Source organism: Pelodiscus sinensis, chromosome 20 (genome assembly GCF_052426305.1).
Source record: "Pelodiscus sinensis isolate ZL-2025 chromosome 20, ASM5242630v1, whole genome shotgun sequence".
Lineage (NCBI taxonomy): Eukaryota > Metazoa > Chordata > Testudines > Trionychidae > Pelodiscus > Pelodiscus sinensis.
Window position 1 is genome coordinate 3,461,059 of NC_143071.1, and position 17,133 is coordinate 3,478,191.

A 17,133-nucleotide genomic window follows, 5' to 3' on the forward strand; every position below is an offset into this window, starting at 1 on the left:
CTGGCGCTCAGTGTTCTGGGCTATTCTTTAGCTCTAATTTACCCCTACATGTCTCCTAAGAGCCAGCAATGCCCCTCTACCACGTATACTGGCCAAACTGGACAGTCTCTACGAGAAAGAATTAACGGACACAATCAGAGATCCAAAAAGGCAACACGCAGAAACCTGTGGGGGAACATTTTCACTTGCCTGGGCCCTCACTAATGGATCTCAAAGTCACAGTCACCGTATTATTTCAAAAGCCAGCTCAACAGGGAGGCTACGGAACTCATTTACAAGTTTGATTCCTAAGCAAAGACATTGGCTGATGGCCCGTTATATTCCACACCCTAATGACATAAAAAAACAAAGGGTACTTAGAATGGGTACTAAGTACTCTTATCATCAGCTTCATTTAGCATGGATACTTTAATTGACAATCCCCCCCCCCTTTTCTTTCTTCTCCCCCTCACCCCCTTTCTGTGCTATCGATTTGAAAACTGGACGCCTTACATCCCAGTCATCTGGAGAAGTGGGCTGTGCCCACGAAAGCTCATGACTCTCTCTGCATGTTTGTTAATCTCTAAGGTGCTGCTAGACCACTCGCTGTTAAGTTCTAAGAGCCCAGCAAGCAGAAGTGCTGGTACTGCTGACAGACAATATTGACCTCCCACAGCCTGGCAAATTCTCTGATTCCACACCAGACTTGAGAGGTTTAACCTGTAATGAGGGATGGCCCCAGACTCCATCCACACGGAACCCACGCTTCTGGCCTGGGATGTTATCCCCCCATAACAGCATCTTCCTGGCCGAGACAGCGTTGCTAGCAAGGCCGCCTCCCGGGCTGATGAAGCCAACGGAAGCTACAGGGCCCGGAACCACTTGGAAAAGCAGAACCAGCATGGATTCAGGTGCCTGCCTTTTCAGACACTGGGTACTGCAGCCAGGACCGGGTGTTACTGCTGGGTAATTTGTCGTGGGGTTGTCTTAGGAACCCAGGAATGGCCAGCATGGATCTGAATAAAGGGACCACCTTGTTCTCCCCTGCGCTCAACCACCACTGCTCGCAGCTTCAGGCGAAGGCACAGGCGGCCCCACAATGGGCAGGCTAGTCCGTATCTGTCCATCGGGGGAGTCACTCCCCGCTTCCTAGCAGCAAAGCCAGAGAGCGGATCTCCCTTCCCCACTTCAGTCCTATCTGCTGTCACCGCGGCTGCTCCCCGTTAGCCGTACGGCTGCCCAATCTTTTTCCGAGCACTGCTCAGACGCAGGCCTCAGCTGACAAATATCCGTGACAGGGAGCCCCAAAGGGCAGCCGCACATCCCGCATTATGAGAGTCCTTCTTCTGATCGCTGCTCAAGGGCTTGCAAAAGCAAATCCTGGGTCCCTGCCCAGGTTTCCCGAGGAAGCGCCGGTTTGGCTGCTGGGCGAGTATCATTCCAACGCTAATCCCCTTGCACTAAAGCAATTATAGAACGGCATAATCTCAGTACACTTTAATTGAACTTCAGGCCCTTCCACTAATTACAGTTAGTTAGGCGCCAGCCAATAGGATTATGCGACTCCAGGAATGTTTTAAGGACAGCTGAAGGGGTTACTTTTCCGATAAAGACAAGGACCCCTGTGAATGACTGATGCCATCTTGAGTTGTATTAGCACACACTGATAAATAGCTAGCAGGCCTTTGCGGCCCTGACTTCATTAGCCAGCTGCCGCATGTGGGGCTGGTTGGGTTTGCATCAAGATTTCATTAAGACTCTTAAAATCGGCAGCCCAGTGGAGCAGGGGCCCTGCTTGCGGGGGAGGAGGGAGGCTGGTGCATTGCGAAGAGGAGACTAAGGGTGGATATGCTAGAGCAGGGGTGGCCAACCCATTAACCGAAGAGAGCCAAAACAGCGGTGGAAAAATGCGGAGAGCCTCACCAGATTGGTTTTTTTTTGGAGGGGAAAAAAAATAAATCCCCCCCAGGGTTGTTGAGTGCAAAAATACAACCCCCCCCCCCCCTTCAGGCCACATCAGGCTCCCGTCAGCCATCGCCATCCTGGTGACGCCATTTTGAATCACCGCACCGGACGGCTCCCCTGCCCTGGTGAGCACTGGGAGCCGTTTCTAGGGACGCAGGGGCGGCTTCGCGAGCCACACTTTCAGGAGGGGAAGAGGCGCATGCAGCTCGGCCACCCCTGTGCTAGAGGTCTATAAAATGACAGATATGGAGAAAGTGAATAAGGCAAAGTTATTTACTTGTTCCCAGAAGAACTAGGAGTCACCAAGTGGAATTAATAGGTAGCACGTTTAAAACAAACCAAAGGAAGTATTTCTTCACACAACAGACAGCCAACCTGTGGAACTCCTTGCCAGAGGATGTTGTGAAGATCAGGACTGTAACAAGGTTCAAAAAAAGAGCAAGATAAATTAATGGAGGACAGGTTCATCAATACTTATTAGCTAGAATGGGTAGAAATGGCGTCCCTAGCCTCTGTTTGTCAGTCTGGAAATGGGCGACAGAGGAAGGATCAGTTGATTCCCTGTTCTGTTCATTCCCTCTGGGGCACCTGGCATTGGCCACTGTCGGCAGACAGGGTACTGGGCTAGACAGACCTTTGGCCTGATCTACTACGGCCGTTTTTATAACCCTTACAAATTGGAAGGAAAATGCTCAAAGAACATGGGACAAATTCCACCGCAGCCCCTATACGCCACTACAGGGCAGGGAACTCTTACCCTACCTGGGTTTTCACTGCAGGCCCCACCCTGCTCTCGGTGAGAGCGCCCAGCACCCAATCGCACGGCCACAGGGTCCAGCACGGCAGCGCTGCATTAACTGAGCTGCAATTTTGATGGTAAAATCCCCAAAGTTGCTTTGTGCTGTTGATCGATCTTTCTAGCAAGCAGGGAACCTCCACCCCTCAGGGAAACACATGCTCACAATTCTGAGCTCGCAATTCAGAGCCACACAGGCAAATGCACTGGACTCAGCTGGGGCTTTAAGGGGAGATCTCTGGGTCAAAACTGCCATGAGGGACCTTTTTCCCCTTTACGCAGCCACGCAGCGTGGCTGATGCCACAACATTCAGCAGCTGAATTATACCCTGTGCCTGCCCCCTTCCCTCAGCTCTACCACAGTGATAATGTCTGAGAAGAGAGGAGGGGACAGATGTGTGCCTGAGATGGACACAGACATCTCTGCAGACCAAGTTTCCTCTTCCCTCTTCCTTTGGGGGAGGAGAACAGAAATCCTATTTTCGTGCAACGGAACCTCCGCCAACAGCTGCTACCAAACAGGCAAGGGAGCAAATTCAGTAAAGAACAAAATGTAAAATCCACAGGCTCAGCTTGGACCTGGTGCTTTGCCCCTGACTAGGCTGGAGTGTCAAAAGCCAACTGCAGCCTTCTAGTGTGAACCAGAACGGGCAGCACAGCAGCAGGTGGGCATGGTTGCTTGGTAATGGTTGTGCAAGGACAGGTACCCACAGTGAATACAGCACATCCATCCCACTGGCATGGGGAAAAGCCACTTCCTCTGCAGGATGAGGGGGTAGGCCAGCAAACCCCAGCACCTCCTCTGGGTTCCTACAGCTCAACTAGTCTAGGGGGCTGATGTGCAAAACCTGACCACCACATGCACCCCCCCCAATGCCAAAGCTGCCAACAGGCTTAGAAAGACACAGCACACAGGGCAATTGGAAAAAGGCTTCCAGGCCCTCCCAGGGAATGTTACAGTCACTCTGCAGAGACATACAAGGCACGTCCGGGTGAGGAAGCAGCACTGTGGCTCCAAAAGGGAGCAGAGCTGCCCATACACTGGGGGAGAGAGGAATATTTATCTAGTCAATATCAGGAGTTTCAAAGGGGGCTAAAGGCATTGGGCTCCAGCTGACTTCTTAGTCCCCTTTGGGATGCCCAACTAGATGCTAAACAAATACTGTGGCAGCAGCATGTATTAGAAGTGACTCCTCTGGGTTAAGCATGACACACGCCGGGAAGTAGTGGCAGTTAGGAGCCCAAGATATGGGTCGGGTAATGGTAGGTGCCGCATATGCCCAGAATGGAGACACGGCCTAGAAAACAGTCACATTTTTAAGCACACAGGTATGAATTTATTCTCTCCCAATTCACGCCAAGCACTGTAACACCTCAATAAATAACTGTAATCCATTCCCAACTGGCAGTCACGCTGGGGTCTAGTGACCCAGAACCAAATTTAAAAAGAGACGGACACATCGTGTTAAACGGGGACAATGAATAAATACAGGCTCTGGCTCTTTGAGGTCTGACGTACCATGGGAGGAGAGGACCCATGGCAAGAACCAGCAGCGTACGCTGCACACATCAGTCCTTCTTCATGCGGAACCGGATTTCCATCTTTAAAATCATTTTAATGTTCTCATCTTCTATGTGCTTTTCCACAGCTGCCAAGGCCTGTTCCCCCCCGTCCTGATAGTGTTTCTGCAGCTCCTCTACGTACGCAATCCAAACGCAATTGTGGCAGCCGCTCATACAGCAGTTAGTGGGGGGAAGGAGTGTTGGGGGCTTGGAAAAGGGGGGCTCTGTGTCCTTCAAAGTTTCCGAGCCCCCTGCCACACAGGGCTCTCCGGCGCTCTGCTGGGGATCAGTCTGAGAGCCATCTCCTCGGGTGTCTGAACGGTGGCTGAAACTGGCCTTTGTCATATCCACAGAAAGCCTCTGAAGGCAGCAAAAGCAGCTTTTTGGGCGGTCTCTGCGTGGGAGCCCCTTCCAGAAAGCAAGCCCCCGCCTCAGCAGTCGCCAGCACTCGGTGCACCTGAAGCGTTGTAGATGTGCCTGGCAATTAATAACAAGCTTACAAGAGGCGTCGAACTCTCACACACCACGGGCTCTGCTCCATTGCTCTGATGGGCTATGGGGCCTACCCACGCAGAGCTAGTGGAGCATGGGGCAAGGCTGGCATCCTCACTCACATCGCCGCGGGGGACGCTCAGGCGCAGGGAGGAAGGGAAGCGACAGAAGGCAGGACTGGGTCCAGCCAGCGCACTCAACAACCCCGTATTGGGTATGGAGGAGATGGTCCAAACACAGACATGGGATGCCTCCGTCTCTGAACAGCCCCGCCTCCCAGCAGCCCCCCCACCAACACGCCAGCCACCTGCAACACAGACCCCCACAACCCCCCTCGCTCCGACCCCAGCCCCCTCCCCCCAACCACCCCCCCCCGCTCCGACCCCAGCCCCCTCCCCCACAACCACCCCCCCCCCGCTCCGACCCCAGCCCCCTCCCCCACAACCACCAGCCCCCCCCGCTCCGACCCCAGCCCCCTCCCCCACAACCACCAGCCCCCCCGCTCCGACCCCAGCCCCCTCCCCCACAACCACCAGCCCCCCCCCCGCTCCGACCCCAGCCCCCTCCCCCACAACCACCAGCCCCCCCCCGCTCCGACCCCAGCCCCCTCCCCCACCCACCAGCCCCCCCCCGCTCCGACCCCAGCCCCCTCCCCCACAACCACCAGCCCCCCCCCGCTCCGACCCCAGCCCCTCCCCCACAACCACACACCCCCCCGCTCCGACCCCAGCCCCTCCCCCACAACCACACACACCCCCCGCTCCGACCCCAGCCCCCTCCCCCACAACCCCCCCCCCGCTCCGACCCCAGCCGCCTCCCCCACAACCACACACACCCCCCGCTCCGACCCCAGCCCCCTCCCCCACAACCCCCCCCCGCTCCGACCCCAGCCCCCTGCCCCACAACCCCCCCCGCTCCGACCCCAGCCGCCTCCCCCACAACCACACCCCCCCGCTCCGACCCCAGCCCCCTCCCCCACAACCACACACCCCCCCCGCTCCGACCCCAGCCGCCTCCCCCACAACCACACACCCCCCCGCTCCGACCCCAGCCCCCTGCCCCACAACCCCCCCCGCTCCGACCCCAGCCGCCTCCCCCACAACCACACCCCCCCGCTCCGACCCCAGCCCCCTCCCCCACAACCACACACCCCCCCGCTCCGACCCCAGCCGCCTCCCCCACAACCACACACCCCCCCGCTCCGACCCCAGCCCCCTGCCCCACAACCCCCCCCCCGCTCCGACCCCAGCCGCCTCCCCCACAACCCCCCCCACTCCGACCCCAGCCCCCTCCCCCACAACCACACACCCCCCCCTCCGACCCCAGCCGCCTCCCCCACAACCCCCCCACTCCGACCCCAGCCCCCTCCCCCACAACCCACCCCCCCCCCGCTCCGACCCCAGCCCCCTGCCCCACAACCCCCCCACTCCGACCCCAGCCCCCTCCCCCACAACCACACACCCCCCCGCTCCGACCCCAGCCCCTCCCCCACAACCACACCCCCCCCGCTCCGACCCCAGCCCCCTCCCCCACAACCACACACCCCCCCGCTCCGACCCCAGCCCCCCCTCACCTGGGGACGCGCCGCCGCTCTCCGCCCCGCCAGGCCCCGGGCCGCCGCCCGCAGTAACATCCCAGCGCCCTGACAACCAGCCCCGCCCCCGGCCCGAGCGGCCGCTTCCTCAGCCAATAGGCGCGTCGGATCGCCTCGCCGGCGAACCAATAGTTGCGCAGGGGGCGGGGCTTTGGGGGGCGGAGGAAGGCGAACCAATGGGAGTGGACGCCCGGGAGGGCGGGGCTCCGAAGGGTCAGAGGTCAGCCGGAAGTGGAGCCGCGGGGAGCCGCACGTGTGTGGCATGGGCAAGCGGCCGCCGCCGACCGCCGCGCGCCGCGCTGTGCGGGGGGAGCCGCGCAAGGGCAGGTGCGTGCCGGGGGGGCGGGGCCGGTCTGCTGCGCCTCTCACCGCGGCCTCTGGCCCCTCCCGCCCGTGTCAGCGCTGGGGGGCCCGAGCCTGGCTCGCGCCGCCCAGACGCCCCCCCTCCCCCCGCCGGGCCCCGGGCAGGGCGAGACCCGCTGGCAGAGCCGGGGGCAGGGGACAAGCTCCCTGCGTCCCAGGCCGGAGCACAGGAGCCGCGCCGAGCAGGAGACTGGACAGACCCAGGGTCCCGTCTGCCCACAGTGACCAGCGCCCCGGGGGGAGGGACCAGAACAGGGGCTAGGCGAGGCTATGTCTACACTGGCGGGTTATGGCGCAAGAACAGCTGTTCTTCCCCAGCGCGTCCACACGGCCCCCCCCCCCGCTCTTGCGCCAGTTTTACGGTACGGCGCAGTAAGAGGGGGCTTCCTGTGCAAGAGCTACGCTCTTTTCTAGCGGGTGTCAGTGTGGACGCGCCGCAGGGGATGCTTGCGCAAGCAAGCCCGATGGCTAAAATGGACATTGGAGCTTTCTTGCGCAAGAGCGTGTCCATGCTGCCAGGGATGCTCTTGTGCAAAAGCACATCCCGCACATGGCAGCGTGCAAGATGTTCCTGCAGAAGAAGCCGCCGGTGTAGACATAGCCCAAGTGATTCTCCCCTCACCCCCTCACAAACAGAGGCTAAGGACACCACTCCTGCCCAGCCTAGCTCCAAAGCATTAATGGACTTATCTTCCATGAATGTATCTAGTTCATGGGCAGTGGGTGAAGGTAGGGCTGGCGGAGGCAAGGCTCCATGCCCATGAGAGCTAGGGCCCCCTCCCTGGCCCTGGAGCACAGGGAGAGCAGGCAGTGCGTGGCCCCCAACCTCCCCGGCCCCGGTAGGGTCTGGAGGGGGCCAGACTGGCAGTTTGGGAAGGCAATGCCTTCCCCTATGTGTTATAGCCGTCACTCCTGCTATGGTTCTTTTTTGAACCCTGTTATAGTCTTGGTCTTCACAATATCCTGTGGCAAAGAGTTGCCCAGGTTGACTGTGCGTTGTGTGAAGAAATACTTGGGTTTGTTTTTAAACCTACTGACCAGCTCCTGAAGCTCAAGAGTGACTGTTTCTCCAACAAAAACTGCTCCCCTAAAACACACGACCTCACTCCCCTGGGCACAGCGAGGCAGAGAGGTAGATAAACCCCGCTCCTGGCCAGTTTCTCAGCTCACACTCTGCCTCCCATTTACCAGACTGTCCTTGCTGCCACAGCGAATTCAGCACCTCTCTGAGTTCTGTCCCACTCCCGGCCCTTGAGCCCGGCTTCTGATCTCTTTCTGCCTCTGTGTTTAGCCAAGAGAAGAAGAAAACTAACTCCAAGCCCAAACACCTTCATGAGCAGGAGATCCCCTATCGGCTTCGGGAGCTCATGAAGAGCAGAGAGGAGATGAAGAACCCCAAGAGCAGGAAGAGAAGGAAAGCAGGTAAAGACCAGCCTCCTTTATTCACTTATCTGAGAGATCCCACCGCACCCAGACTTTGCGGCTGTGTCTAGACTGGCGGATTTTGCGAAAAAACTTATCAGCTGTCTACACTGGCCGCTTGTATTTCTGGAAAAGCACTGACGATCTCCTGTGAAATCATCAGTGCTTTTCCGGAAATACTATGCTGCTCCCGTTCGGGCAAAAGTCTTTTTCCGAAAGACTTTTGTGCGAAAGGGCCAGTGTAGACAGCATAGTATTGTTTTCCGCAAAAAAGCCCCGATCACGAAAATGGTGATCGGGGCTTTTTTGCGGAAAACCATGTCTAGATTGGCCACAGATGCTTTTCCGCACAAAGTGCTTTTGCGGAAAAGCATCCTGCCAATCTAGATGCTCTTTTCCGTTAAAAGCATTTTCGGAAATTCATGCCAGTCTAGACGTAGCCTGCCTGTTTACACCTATGTTGGCTTCGTTGCAGATAGGCCATGACCCTGCTCTAGGGGATCAGACTGCACGTCCCCCCAGTTCTGGTTCCAGAGCTGGCCGGCGTTAGCTGCGTCAGAGCCCCTGTAGGAGGCAGCTCTGGCGTAATCAGCCACAAGGTGTTCCTTCCAACTTATGTGCCCTGTGCATGTGCAGCTGGCACCATCCCTAGAAACTAGGGATGTAAAATCCTGGTTAATCAGTTACCTCAAACTAAGCAGGATCCCGCTCCCTCGGATGGGAGCCAGCAGCCGCACGCACATGGGAACTGGCTTTTGCTCCTGGCCCCACTGCGCACAGGGGACTGGCTCCTGCTTCCCCGAGGGGCTGGAACAACCCTCCTTCCATGGCAGGCTGCAGACAAGGGGGGGTTGCTCCAGGGTACCAGTTAACTTGTACCCAGTAAGCGTCACCTGGTAAACGCACGCTGCCGTGCTCTGCTAATCGCTTGGGCAGCAATCTCCTGTGGGCAGCTGCCCAAGTGCTCAGCTTACAGGGAACCTTTGCCAGTTGACGGTCGTCTCGGGCTCTGACACAGGTGGGAGAAAATCAGGGTCCAGCACTCCTGGATCTACCTCCGTTCGCCTCTTGCTGTTGGTCAGACTCTCAGCTGTCCGGTACTGCCACTATAGCAAAGTCTCACTCATCTCAGGTTAGAAGAACGGGGTGAAGGAGGGGAGGGGAGGGGATGCCAATGTACCCGCCTGTTCAGTCTCCTGGAATCTGCTGGGTTCTGAGGCTGCCGAGCGACTGCATGAGGCTGGGGAACTGACTAACCCTCAGAAGAGTCAGGTTCTGGGTGGGCTTCCAACGCAGGGGTACTGTGCAGACACCCTAGCGAGAGCCTCCGTCCCTGGGAGTGGTTCTGCCTGAGCACGGGTAGAGCTCACGGCTCTCTTCCCTCCTCTGGCGAGTGCTGCTGTGATCTTAGCTACAGGGAGCAAAGAGAAGCCCGCAGCCCCGGGTGACATTCCCGTGCCCACGTTCAAGCGGCGGAAGCGAGAGGGGGAGCAGGCCTACATCCGGCGCATGGAGCAGGAGACCCAGCGCGTCCTGTTTCTCACCCAAAACCAGCTGCAGCGCGAGCCTGAGAAGGAGGAGCCGGTCCCGGAGAAGTCACAGAAGAAGAAGGAGTAGGTGTGGGGCATGGGGAAGGCGCTGAGGTTGCCAGGTGGGGGCCAGTCACGGCTCCTAGTGGCTGCCGTTGGCCAAGATCAGCTGTTGCCTTTGTAAATCTTTGCTTATCCCTTTGGTGCTGAGCTGCATTGTGGGGTGGTGGGAGGATGCAACTAACCGAAACCAACCCCGGCAGAGTCCTGTCCTCCCGTCCCCCTGGGGCCAGACCAGGAGCTATTCCTCCGGGGGGTAGGACGCGTCACCACCATCCAGCAGCTGGTATTGTGCTCCCGGGCTGTCTCTTCACTGGTGCGTTCTTGCACAAGGAAAGTGACGTACTGTAGAAAATCGGCTTCTTGCATGAGAGCTCTGACGCTCCCGCTCAGGAAGAAGCCCTCTTGCGCAAGAGGTCAGTGTAGACAGGCAGCCAAGAGATTTGGCGCAAGAACCGTCCAAACAGGAAAGAAGCCAAGTGGCCGCCTGGACGCTCCGTACGCGCAGGCAGCTCCAGACTTCCTGGTAACCCGAGCCCCCTGAAAGGCGCGCACAGCCTGCAGGGGCCACGTGGTGATAGCAACACCTCTGCCACCCAGCTCTCTGCCTTGCTGCTGCTGCTGGCACCACCGGGATGGCTGCTCCAGGGGGGCCACCAGCAACCCGCACCCTCCGCACAGGAGGCCCGAGGGGCACAAAGAGGCACGCCCCGTCCTGGTCCCCAGCCGAGATCGAGGTCCTGCCGGACCTCTGGGCCGACGAGGAGGCCCTCCATGACCCCGTCGGCGGAATGCGGACACGATGGAGAAGTACCCCTTGCGGCTGATGAAATGGGCCGCTCGCTGCTCCGGGGCACGGATGGGGATGTGGGTCGCATCCGGGGCTCCTCCGCAGTTGGGGAGCCCCAGGGCAGCAAAGCCGGCCACGGTTGCGTCCACGTCCCACAGGCAGATGCTTTGCTGGAGCAGGACATAGTTGATGGCGTGGACGACTTGCAGAAGGGTGCACAGAAACATGGGAACACATCACATAAGGCAGGGTGAGTGCATGCTCCCTTGGGGGGTGCCCACCCCCCCGTGATGCCCTCTGTCCTCACATCAGGGCCCCCTCGCCCCATGGCGCCCCCCCCAGCAGGCCTGTGCGAGGGAGGGATGACCCAAACCCCTGGGTGATGGGGCACAGCCACTCTCCCCGTCCCTCCAGCCTGGCATCTTCCCTTCCCCCGGGCATGGAGTGCAGCACCCCCCACCGTCCCCGGACTTACCTGCATCCCGACGGTGGATCTGCCCCTCCTGAACTGGTGTGCCACTGATCGGTAGCTGTCCGGGGTGGCCAGCTTCCAGAGTGCGATGGCGACCCTCTCGTCGACGGGGATGGGTGCCTGCAGCCGGGTGGTGCGTCTCTGGGGCGCAGGGCGAGCCAGGCACACCGCTCCAGGAACGTCCGCTTTCGCATTCAAACGTTCTGGAGCCATTGCTGGTCGTCCCATCGCCCCAGGACCAGCCGGTCCCACCAGTCGGTGCTGGTGTCCAATCTCCACGAGGGCCTCTCCACGGTGGGGTGGGGATGTCACGGACACCACCGCCTCCTTGGTGAGGGAGTCCAGAGCGACCTTCATCTCGGGGTCCTTGAGGAGGAGTCCGGCAGCAGCATGGAGCAGCAGCTGCAGGTGCTCCAAGATGGCCAGAAGGGGCCAGAGCAGGCACAAGGCCACTCCTGGCTCCATGGCAGGCAAAAAATGGCCAAAAGGCACTAAAGCACAAGCTGAGGTGTCCAAGAAGGCAGAGGCCAACCACACCTGGAAACCGCTAGGGCTGTCAGTCCCTGCCAGAGGTGCGATAGCTCGCGGCAGGAGAGAAACGGCTGTCCGGGGAGATCCCTTTAAGCATGTGTCTCAAAGGAGCTCCAGCCCCCGCCCCCGGAAAGTCCTGGTGCCCTTTTGCGCTCTACCAAGTAGTTCCAGGCTCATGCTTTTGCGCAAGAGCATCCCGCCAATGTAGATGCTCTCTTGTGCAAAAGCGCACGGCTCCGAGGATGCGCCGTGGCCAATGTGGACGCTCTCTTGTGCAAAAGCGCACGGCTCCGAGGATGCGCCGTGGCCAGTGCGGACGCTCTCTTGCCCAAAAGCGCACGGCTCCGAGGATGCGCCATGGCCAACGCGGACGCTCTCTTGCCCAAAAGCCCACAGCTCCGAGGATGCGCCGTGGCCAACGCGGACGCTCTCTTGCCCAAAAGCCCACGGCTCCGAGGATGCGCCGTGGCCAACGCGGACGCTCTTGCCCAAAAGCCCACGGCTCCGAGGATGTGCCGTGGCCAACGCGGACGCTCTCTTGCCCAAAAGCCCACGGCTCCGAGGATGCGCCGTGGCCAACGCGGACGCTCTTGCCCAAAAGCCCACGGCTCCGAGGATGCGCCGTGGCCAACGCGGACGCTCTCTTGCCCAAAAGCCCACGGCTCCGAGGATGCGCCGTGGCCAACGCGGACGCTCTCTTGCCCAAGTACTTCAACGCAAGAACTCTTGTGCAAAACGGTACCTGTGCAAGAACGCACCAGTGCAGACATACCTCTGGAGGGAGGGCAGCCTGTGCATTCCCAGCTGGAGGGGGAGCAGCTTGGGGGGGGTGCGGACTTCTCAGCTCTTAAAGGGGTACTGTCAAGTTAAGAAGCTGGGGCCCACGCTATGTCCGGTGGGGCACATACGAGCAGTGAGACGCCACCCATACCCACACCGCCCTGGCAGTTGGCAGCCTGGATTAAGTCCTGCAGACTGGTCTGTTCTAATCAGGGAGTTAGCAGCCTTCCTCCCCCTCCCCCCAGCACCTGGCATCCTCTTATTAGCGAGCCCTCCCTGCCCTCTAACCCACCCGGCTCCGCTTCGTGTAGGTTTCAGAACAAACGCCTGGCGAAGATGCGGAGGAAGAAAGAAGAGAAGAAAGTGGCCATGCTGGAGAAGGCCTTGTTCCAAGGTAGGAGTTGGGTACAGAAAGGTGGGACTGTGCTGGCTCTGGGCACGGGGCTGGGACACGGAGCCCTGCAGATCCCCTGCCCTGGCTCCGGGGGAGAAGAGGAGAGAAGGTTTGGGTTACCTGAAGTTTGGTCCCCAAGTTCTCTTGCTCCCTTGGCTCCTCATTTTCCTGGGGCCTGCTCTGCACGCTGCGGGGCCCTGGCCAGTACTTTGCTGATGGAGCTTCCTCCTGCCTACTTGCCTTGTTGGGCTTGGGATCTTGCTTCCGTCCGCTGTTCCGCAGCGCTGCTCAAAGCGGCTCTCCCCAGAGGCAGCTGCATTCCAGCAGCATTCACTGCTTAAGTAGGATCCTTAGAGAGCTTTGAGCTGGTGAGTGTGCCTGCTGGCTTGCACCACCTCAGATCTCCAGCAATGTTTGCTTCCTCCTCTGTGCCTTCCTTTCACACTAGGGATGTGAACAGGTAACTGGTTACCCGGTAAGATCACCTTTACCAGGTGATAGTTACTGGGTACCGGTTAACCAGTACCCATGAGCAGCCCCGGGTCTGCAGGAGCTGCTTAATCAGTTCACGGATTAACTGGGACTTCACATCCCTGTTTCAGACCCGGTGCAGTTTGGGGAGGTCGCCATGCAGCCGCCAGCGCTTACGGTGAAGCCCAGAAAGGGGGTCGCGAAAGAGAAGGTAAAGCTGCTACTCCCGTCTCATTTCAGCCCCAGCCCCGCCGCTCCCGCTCAGCCCGGCTCTGAGCCGAATGTGCAGGATGGGGGTTCCCACGCTCTTGCCTGTGCCCTGCCCGGGGATTTGAAGTCGGGTCTTCAGAAGGACGAAAGCCACGTGGCACCGTGAGGCCTCTAGGGCTCAGGAAGAGTTTGTGGGAGTAGAGACAGGGGGCCCTGTGACGGCGCGTCGGGTTTCCCCATCTCCTGCACCCCCGTAGTGGCACGGACAGACTCCGCCAGCCAGTAGAACAGAGGGAGTTTATTGCTTCTCCAGGATACAGCACAGCACAGATGTGATCTGGTTTCAGGGCAGGCCTGGGATGCCTCAGCCCCCCTTGAGATGGGGGAGACTGGGCCCCTAAATCCCAGCCCCTGGCTTAGGCTGCTTCCTCCATGATTCCAGACAGAAACTGACTCTTCCAGCCCTGCCCCCCAGACAGGTTGGTCTCCGCCTTCCTCCCTTTGTCTCTCTCCCTGGGAGGCGACCGGTCGGACAGGTTGGGAGCCCCTTGCCTAGTGACTCATCCCCTGCCCTGCTGAGCTGTGCTACAAACAGCCGCCAGTGGAGGTCACCCACTGCCCAAGCCCAGCAGCCAGCAAGGCCCCCCCCCCGTACCCCACTGGGTTTAAGAGCAGACGGCCCCCCCCACTCCGTCACAGCTCACGTCCCAGCGGGTCTCTTTCCATTTGCGCAGGCTGGTCCTCGGCAGCTCCTGCTGACGCCCCTCCTGGCTCCCGGCCGCTCGGCTCCTGCCCGCAAGGCTGCGCCCGTGTCCCTGGCCCGCCAGCGCATTGTGGAAGAGGAGCGGCAGAGGGTCATCCAGGCCTACAGGGACAGAAAGAAACGCGCCCAGCAACGGGCGCCTCGGAGCCACCTCCCGGGGGACGAGCTGCCGAGCCCGGGTGGAGGCGGGGAGCTGATGTGAGGAGAGATGCCACCCGCTGCGCCTCCATCAGTCCGACCGTCACAAGGACGCGCAGGATCTCGCAGCCCCTCCCGCAGCGTGTGGGGCGCCGGGGCGGTTCGCCAAGCACCGGCCACAGCCAGCCTGGCGCAACGTGCTGCAGCAGCCCCCGAACGCTGCCCTGCCCCCTTCCTGCCGGCGCCGTGGCCTGTGACGGGAGGGGGCAGCTCACTTCCCTCCCCCCCGTCCCTCGCAGGCCCTGCCACCTTGCAGGCGGGCGCGGGAGGAAAGGCCTCTACGCCCAGCTGTGCTGAGTTGGCCACGCTCCGGGGGCGGGGAGCTCGCTCTGAGAGGCGCAGCCTGCGCTCCTGAAGCCGTGGAGCAGCCCACGGTCCGTCCCCCTCCCTCGCTGGGCACATGCAGCGTGGGCCCTGGCCGTGGCTGGGGGGGCTGCTGCTCCTGGCCTTTGTTCGGGCACGTCTGCGCCTTGGGCCAAAGGGAATAAACAGCAGGGAAGCGAGTGGAAATCCCCCCAGCCCCCTTCTCATTTCTTCACACCCTCCGCCCCCATCCCAGTCCTGGCCTGCATCCTGCCCTGCAATAGCAACGCGTCCCCTGCAGGTGGCAGTCTGCGCCCAGCAGCTTGGCCGGGCTAGCAGAGGCTGCAGGACCTTGCCTGGCCCCTGCCCCGGGCCCCGCTGCTGGCGAGGGGAGACTGGCGCCTGCGTGCTGCACCCATAGCTACAGCCGGGAGAGGCCGCGCCCGCTTGCTGCACGGCTTGTTCCCCAGCACACAGCAGGCTGGCCAGGTGCCAAGGCCTCCAGCTAAGACTCAGGACTCCTGGGTCTTGCTGCAGGCTTGCTGGGTGACTTGTGGACCATGCGTGCCTCAGTTTCCCCACGCACTATGACAAGGGCCATGCGTGCCTCGGTTTCCCCACGCACACTATGGCAAGGGACATGCGTGCCTCGGTTTCCCCACGCACACTATGGCAAGGGCCATGCATGCCTCGGTTTCCCTGCACACTATGACAAGGGCCATGCATGCCTCGGTTTCCTCGCACACTGACAAGGGCCATGCATGCCTCGGTTTCCCCGCACACTATGACAAGGGCCATGTGTGCCTCAGTTTCCCTGTGCACTATGGTTACGTCTACATTGGCAAGATTTTGCGTAAATACTTTTAACGCATGAGTTTGCGTTAAAGTATTTGCGCAAGAGAGCATCTACACTGGCATGTGCTTTTGCGCAAGAGCACCCGTGCCAGTGTAGACGCTCTCTTGTGCAAGAAAGCGCCTATGGCCATTTTAACCATCGGGCTTTCTTGCGCAAGAAATTCATGTTGCCCGTCTACACTGGCCTTTTGCGCAAGAGGGCTTATTCCTGAGTGGGAGCATCATAGTTCTTGCACAAGAAGCCCTGATTTCACACAATAGAACGTCAGTGTTCTTGCACAAGAACTCCCCGCCAGTGTAGACAGGCAGCAAGTTTTTGAAATCTTGCCAATGTAGACGTAGCCTATGACAAGGGCCATGCGTGCCTCGCTTTCCCCGCACACTATGACGAGGGCCATGCGTGCCTCCCTTTCCCCGCACACTATGACAAGGGCCATGCGTGCCTCCCTTTCCCCGCACACTATGACAAGGGCCATGCGTGCCTCCCTTTCCCCGCACACTATGACAAGGGCCATGCGTGCCTCCCTTTCCCCGCACACTATGACAAGGGCCATGCGTGCCTCCCTTTCCCCGCACACTATGACAAGGGCCATGCGTGCCTCCCTTTCCCCGCACACTATGACAAGGGCCATGCGTGCCTCGCTTTCTCTGCACACTATGGTGAGGTCAGGGTTTGAGGTGGGAAGACCGTAGGCGGTTTGTGACACTCTGACCGCCCAGGCTGGTGCTCGACAGGGCAGCACATCCGTGTGGCACGGCCGAGGACTCTCCTCCCTGCAGATGGACCCATCTGGGGCTGAATTGTGCCCGGTCTCCTTGCCGTCCACTCCTGCTGCAGCAAGGCTGTTCCTCTACCTGCCCCACGCCAGCCCTGACAGCTGCTCTGCTCCCCCCCGTGCCCGTGGCCGCAGGCGAGGTGGGAAAGGAGGGCTGTGGGGCACGTGCTGGGTGTTCTCGCAGCAAGCCCCGGGGTAGATCCTACACGTGTCCTCACCTCTCTGGCCCGTGGGCGGTTCCCCCAGGCCACTAGGGCTCTGCAGGGCGGGACTCTCACCCTGTGAGGTGCCTGAGGCCAAGAGCTCCAGGGCCCCTGGGGAGGCGAGTGGCAGCTGGTTTGGGGGGGCTCAGCTGTAGGGGTGTCCTGATGTTGGCTGGGCCAGGGGGCAGTCTGCCCTTCGCAGGGCCCTGTGCCCCCCCCCAACATGTTCCACAGAGTCTCTGCGGTGTTGGAACGGACTCGCTGGCTTGTACCCAGCCGCAGCAGCGGGGGTCTTGCCTGGGTGGGGGAAGCTGTGAGCTGTGCCCACCGCGTGGCTGCGTCTGCAAGGGGTGACCCTGGCTGCTGACAGGCTGAGGTGCTAATTACAGGCCCCTCCCCCGCCAGCCCTGCCCCCTCCCCACATGCTCAGGCCCTGCTCCCCCCCCCCCACCCCCCTGCCAGGCCCCCCTCCCTCACCCCTTGTGCCCCGACCCAGCAAACTGAGGCAGATTAGCTCAGCCCCAGGGGCTCAAACCATCCCCTCCACTCCCTGGCCATGGGGACCCCACTCGGAGCAGCCTTCCCCAGGGTGGGATATGCCCCCATAGGGGCTGGCCAGGGGGC

General features: G+C 60.4%; 2 protein-coding genes across 2 annotated transcripts; one reads left to right on the plus strand and one right to left on the minus strand.

Moving 5' to 3' along the window:
- Positions 1–4,052: 4,052 nt before the first annotated feature.
- OXLD1 (oxidoreductase like domain containing 1) lies at positions 4,053–6,525 on the minus strand. The gene is made up of 2 exons (XM_075904050.2): positions 6,369–6,525; positions 4,053–4,780 (listed from the first exon to the last, which is right to left on the minus strand). Exons 1-2 carry the CDS (start codon positions 6,426–6,428, stop codon positions 4,310–4,312), a joined length of 531 nt encoding a protein of 176 aa, XP_075760165.2. The 5' UTR covers positions 6,429–6,525; the 3' UTR covers positions 4,053–4,309.
- A 32-nt stretch (positions 6,526–6,557) lies between these two features.
- CCDC137 (coiled-coil domain containing 137) lies at positions 6,558–15,500 on the plus strand. The gene is made up of 6 exons (XM_075904049.2): positions 6,558–6,716; positions 8,044–8,174; positions 9,586–9,787; positions 12,648–12,730; positions 13,333–13,412; positions 14,146–15,500. The coding sequence occupies exons 1-6, from the start codon at positions 6,652–6,654 to the stop codon at positions 14,374–14,376; spliced, it is 792 nt and encodes a 263-aa protein (XP_075760164.2). The 5' UTR covers positions 6,558–6,651; the 3' UTR covers positions 14,377–15,500.
- Positions 15,501–17,133: the final 1,633 nt, after the last annotated feature.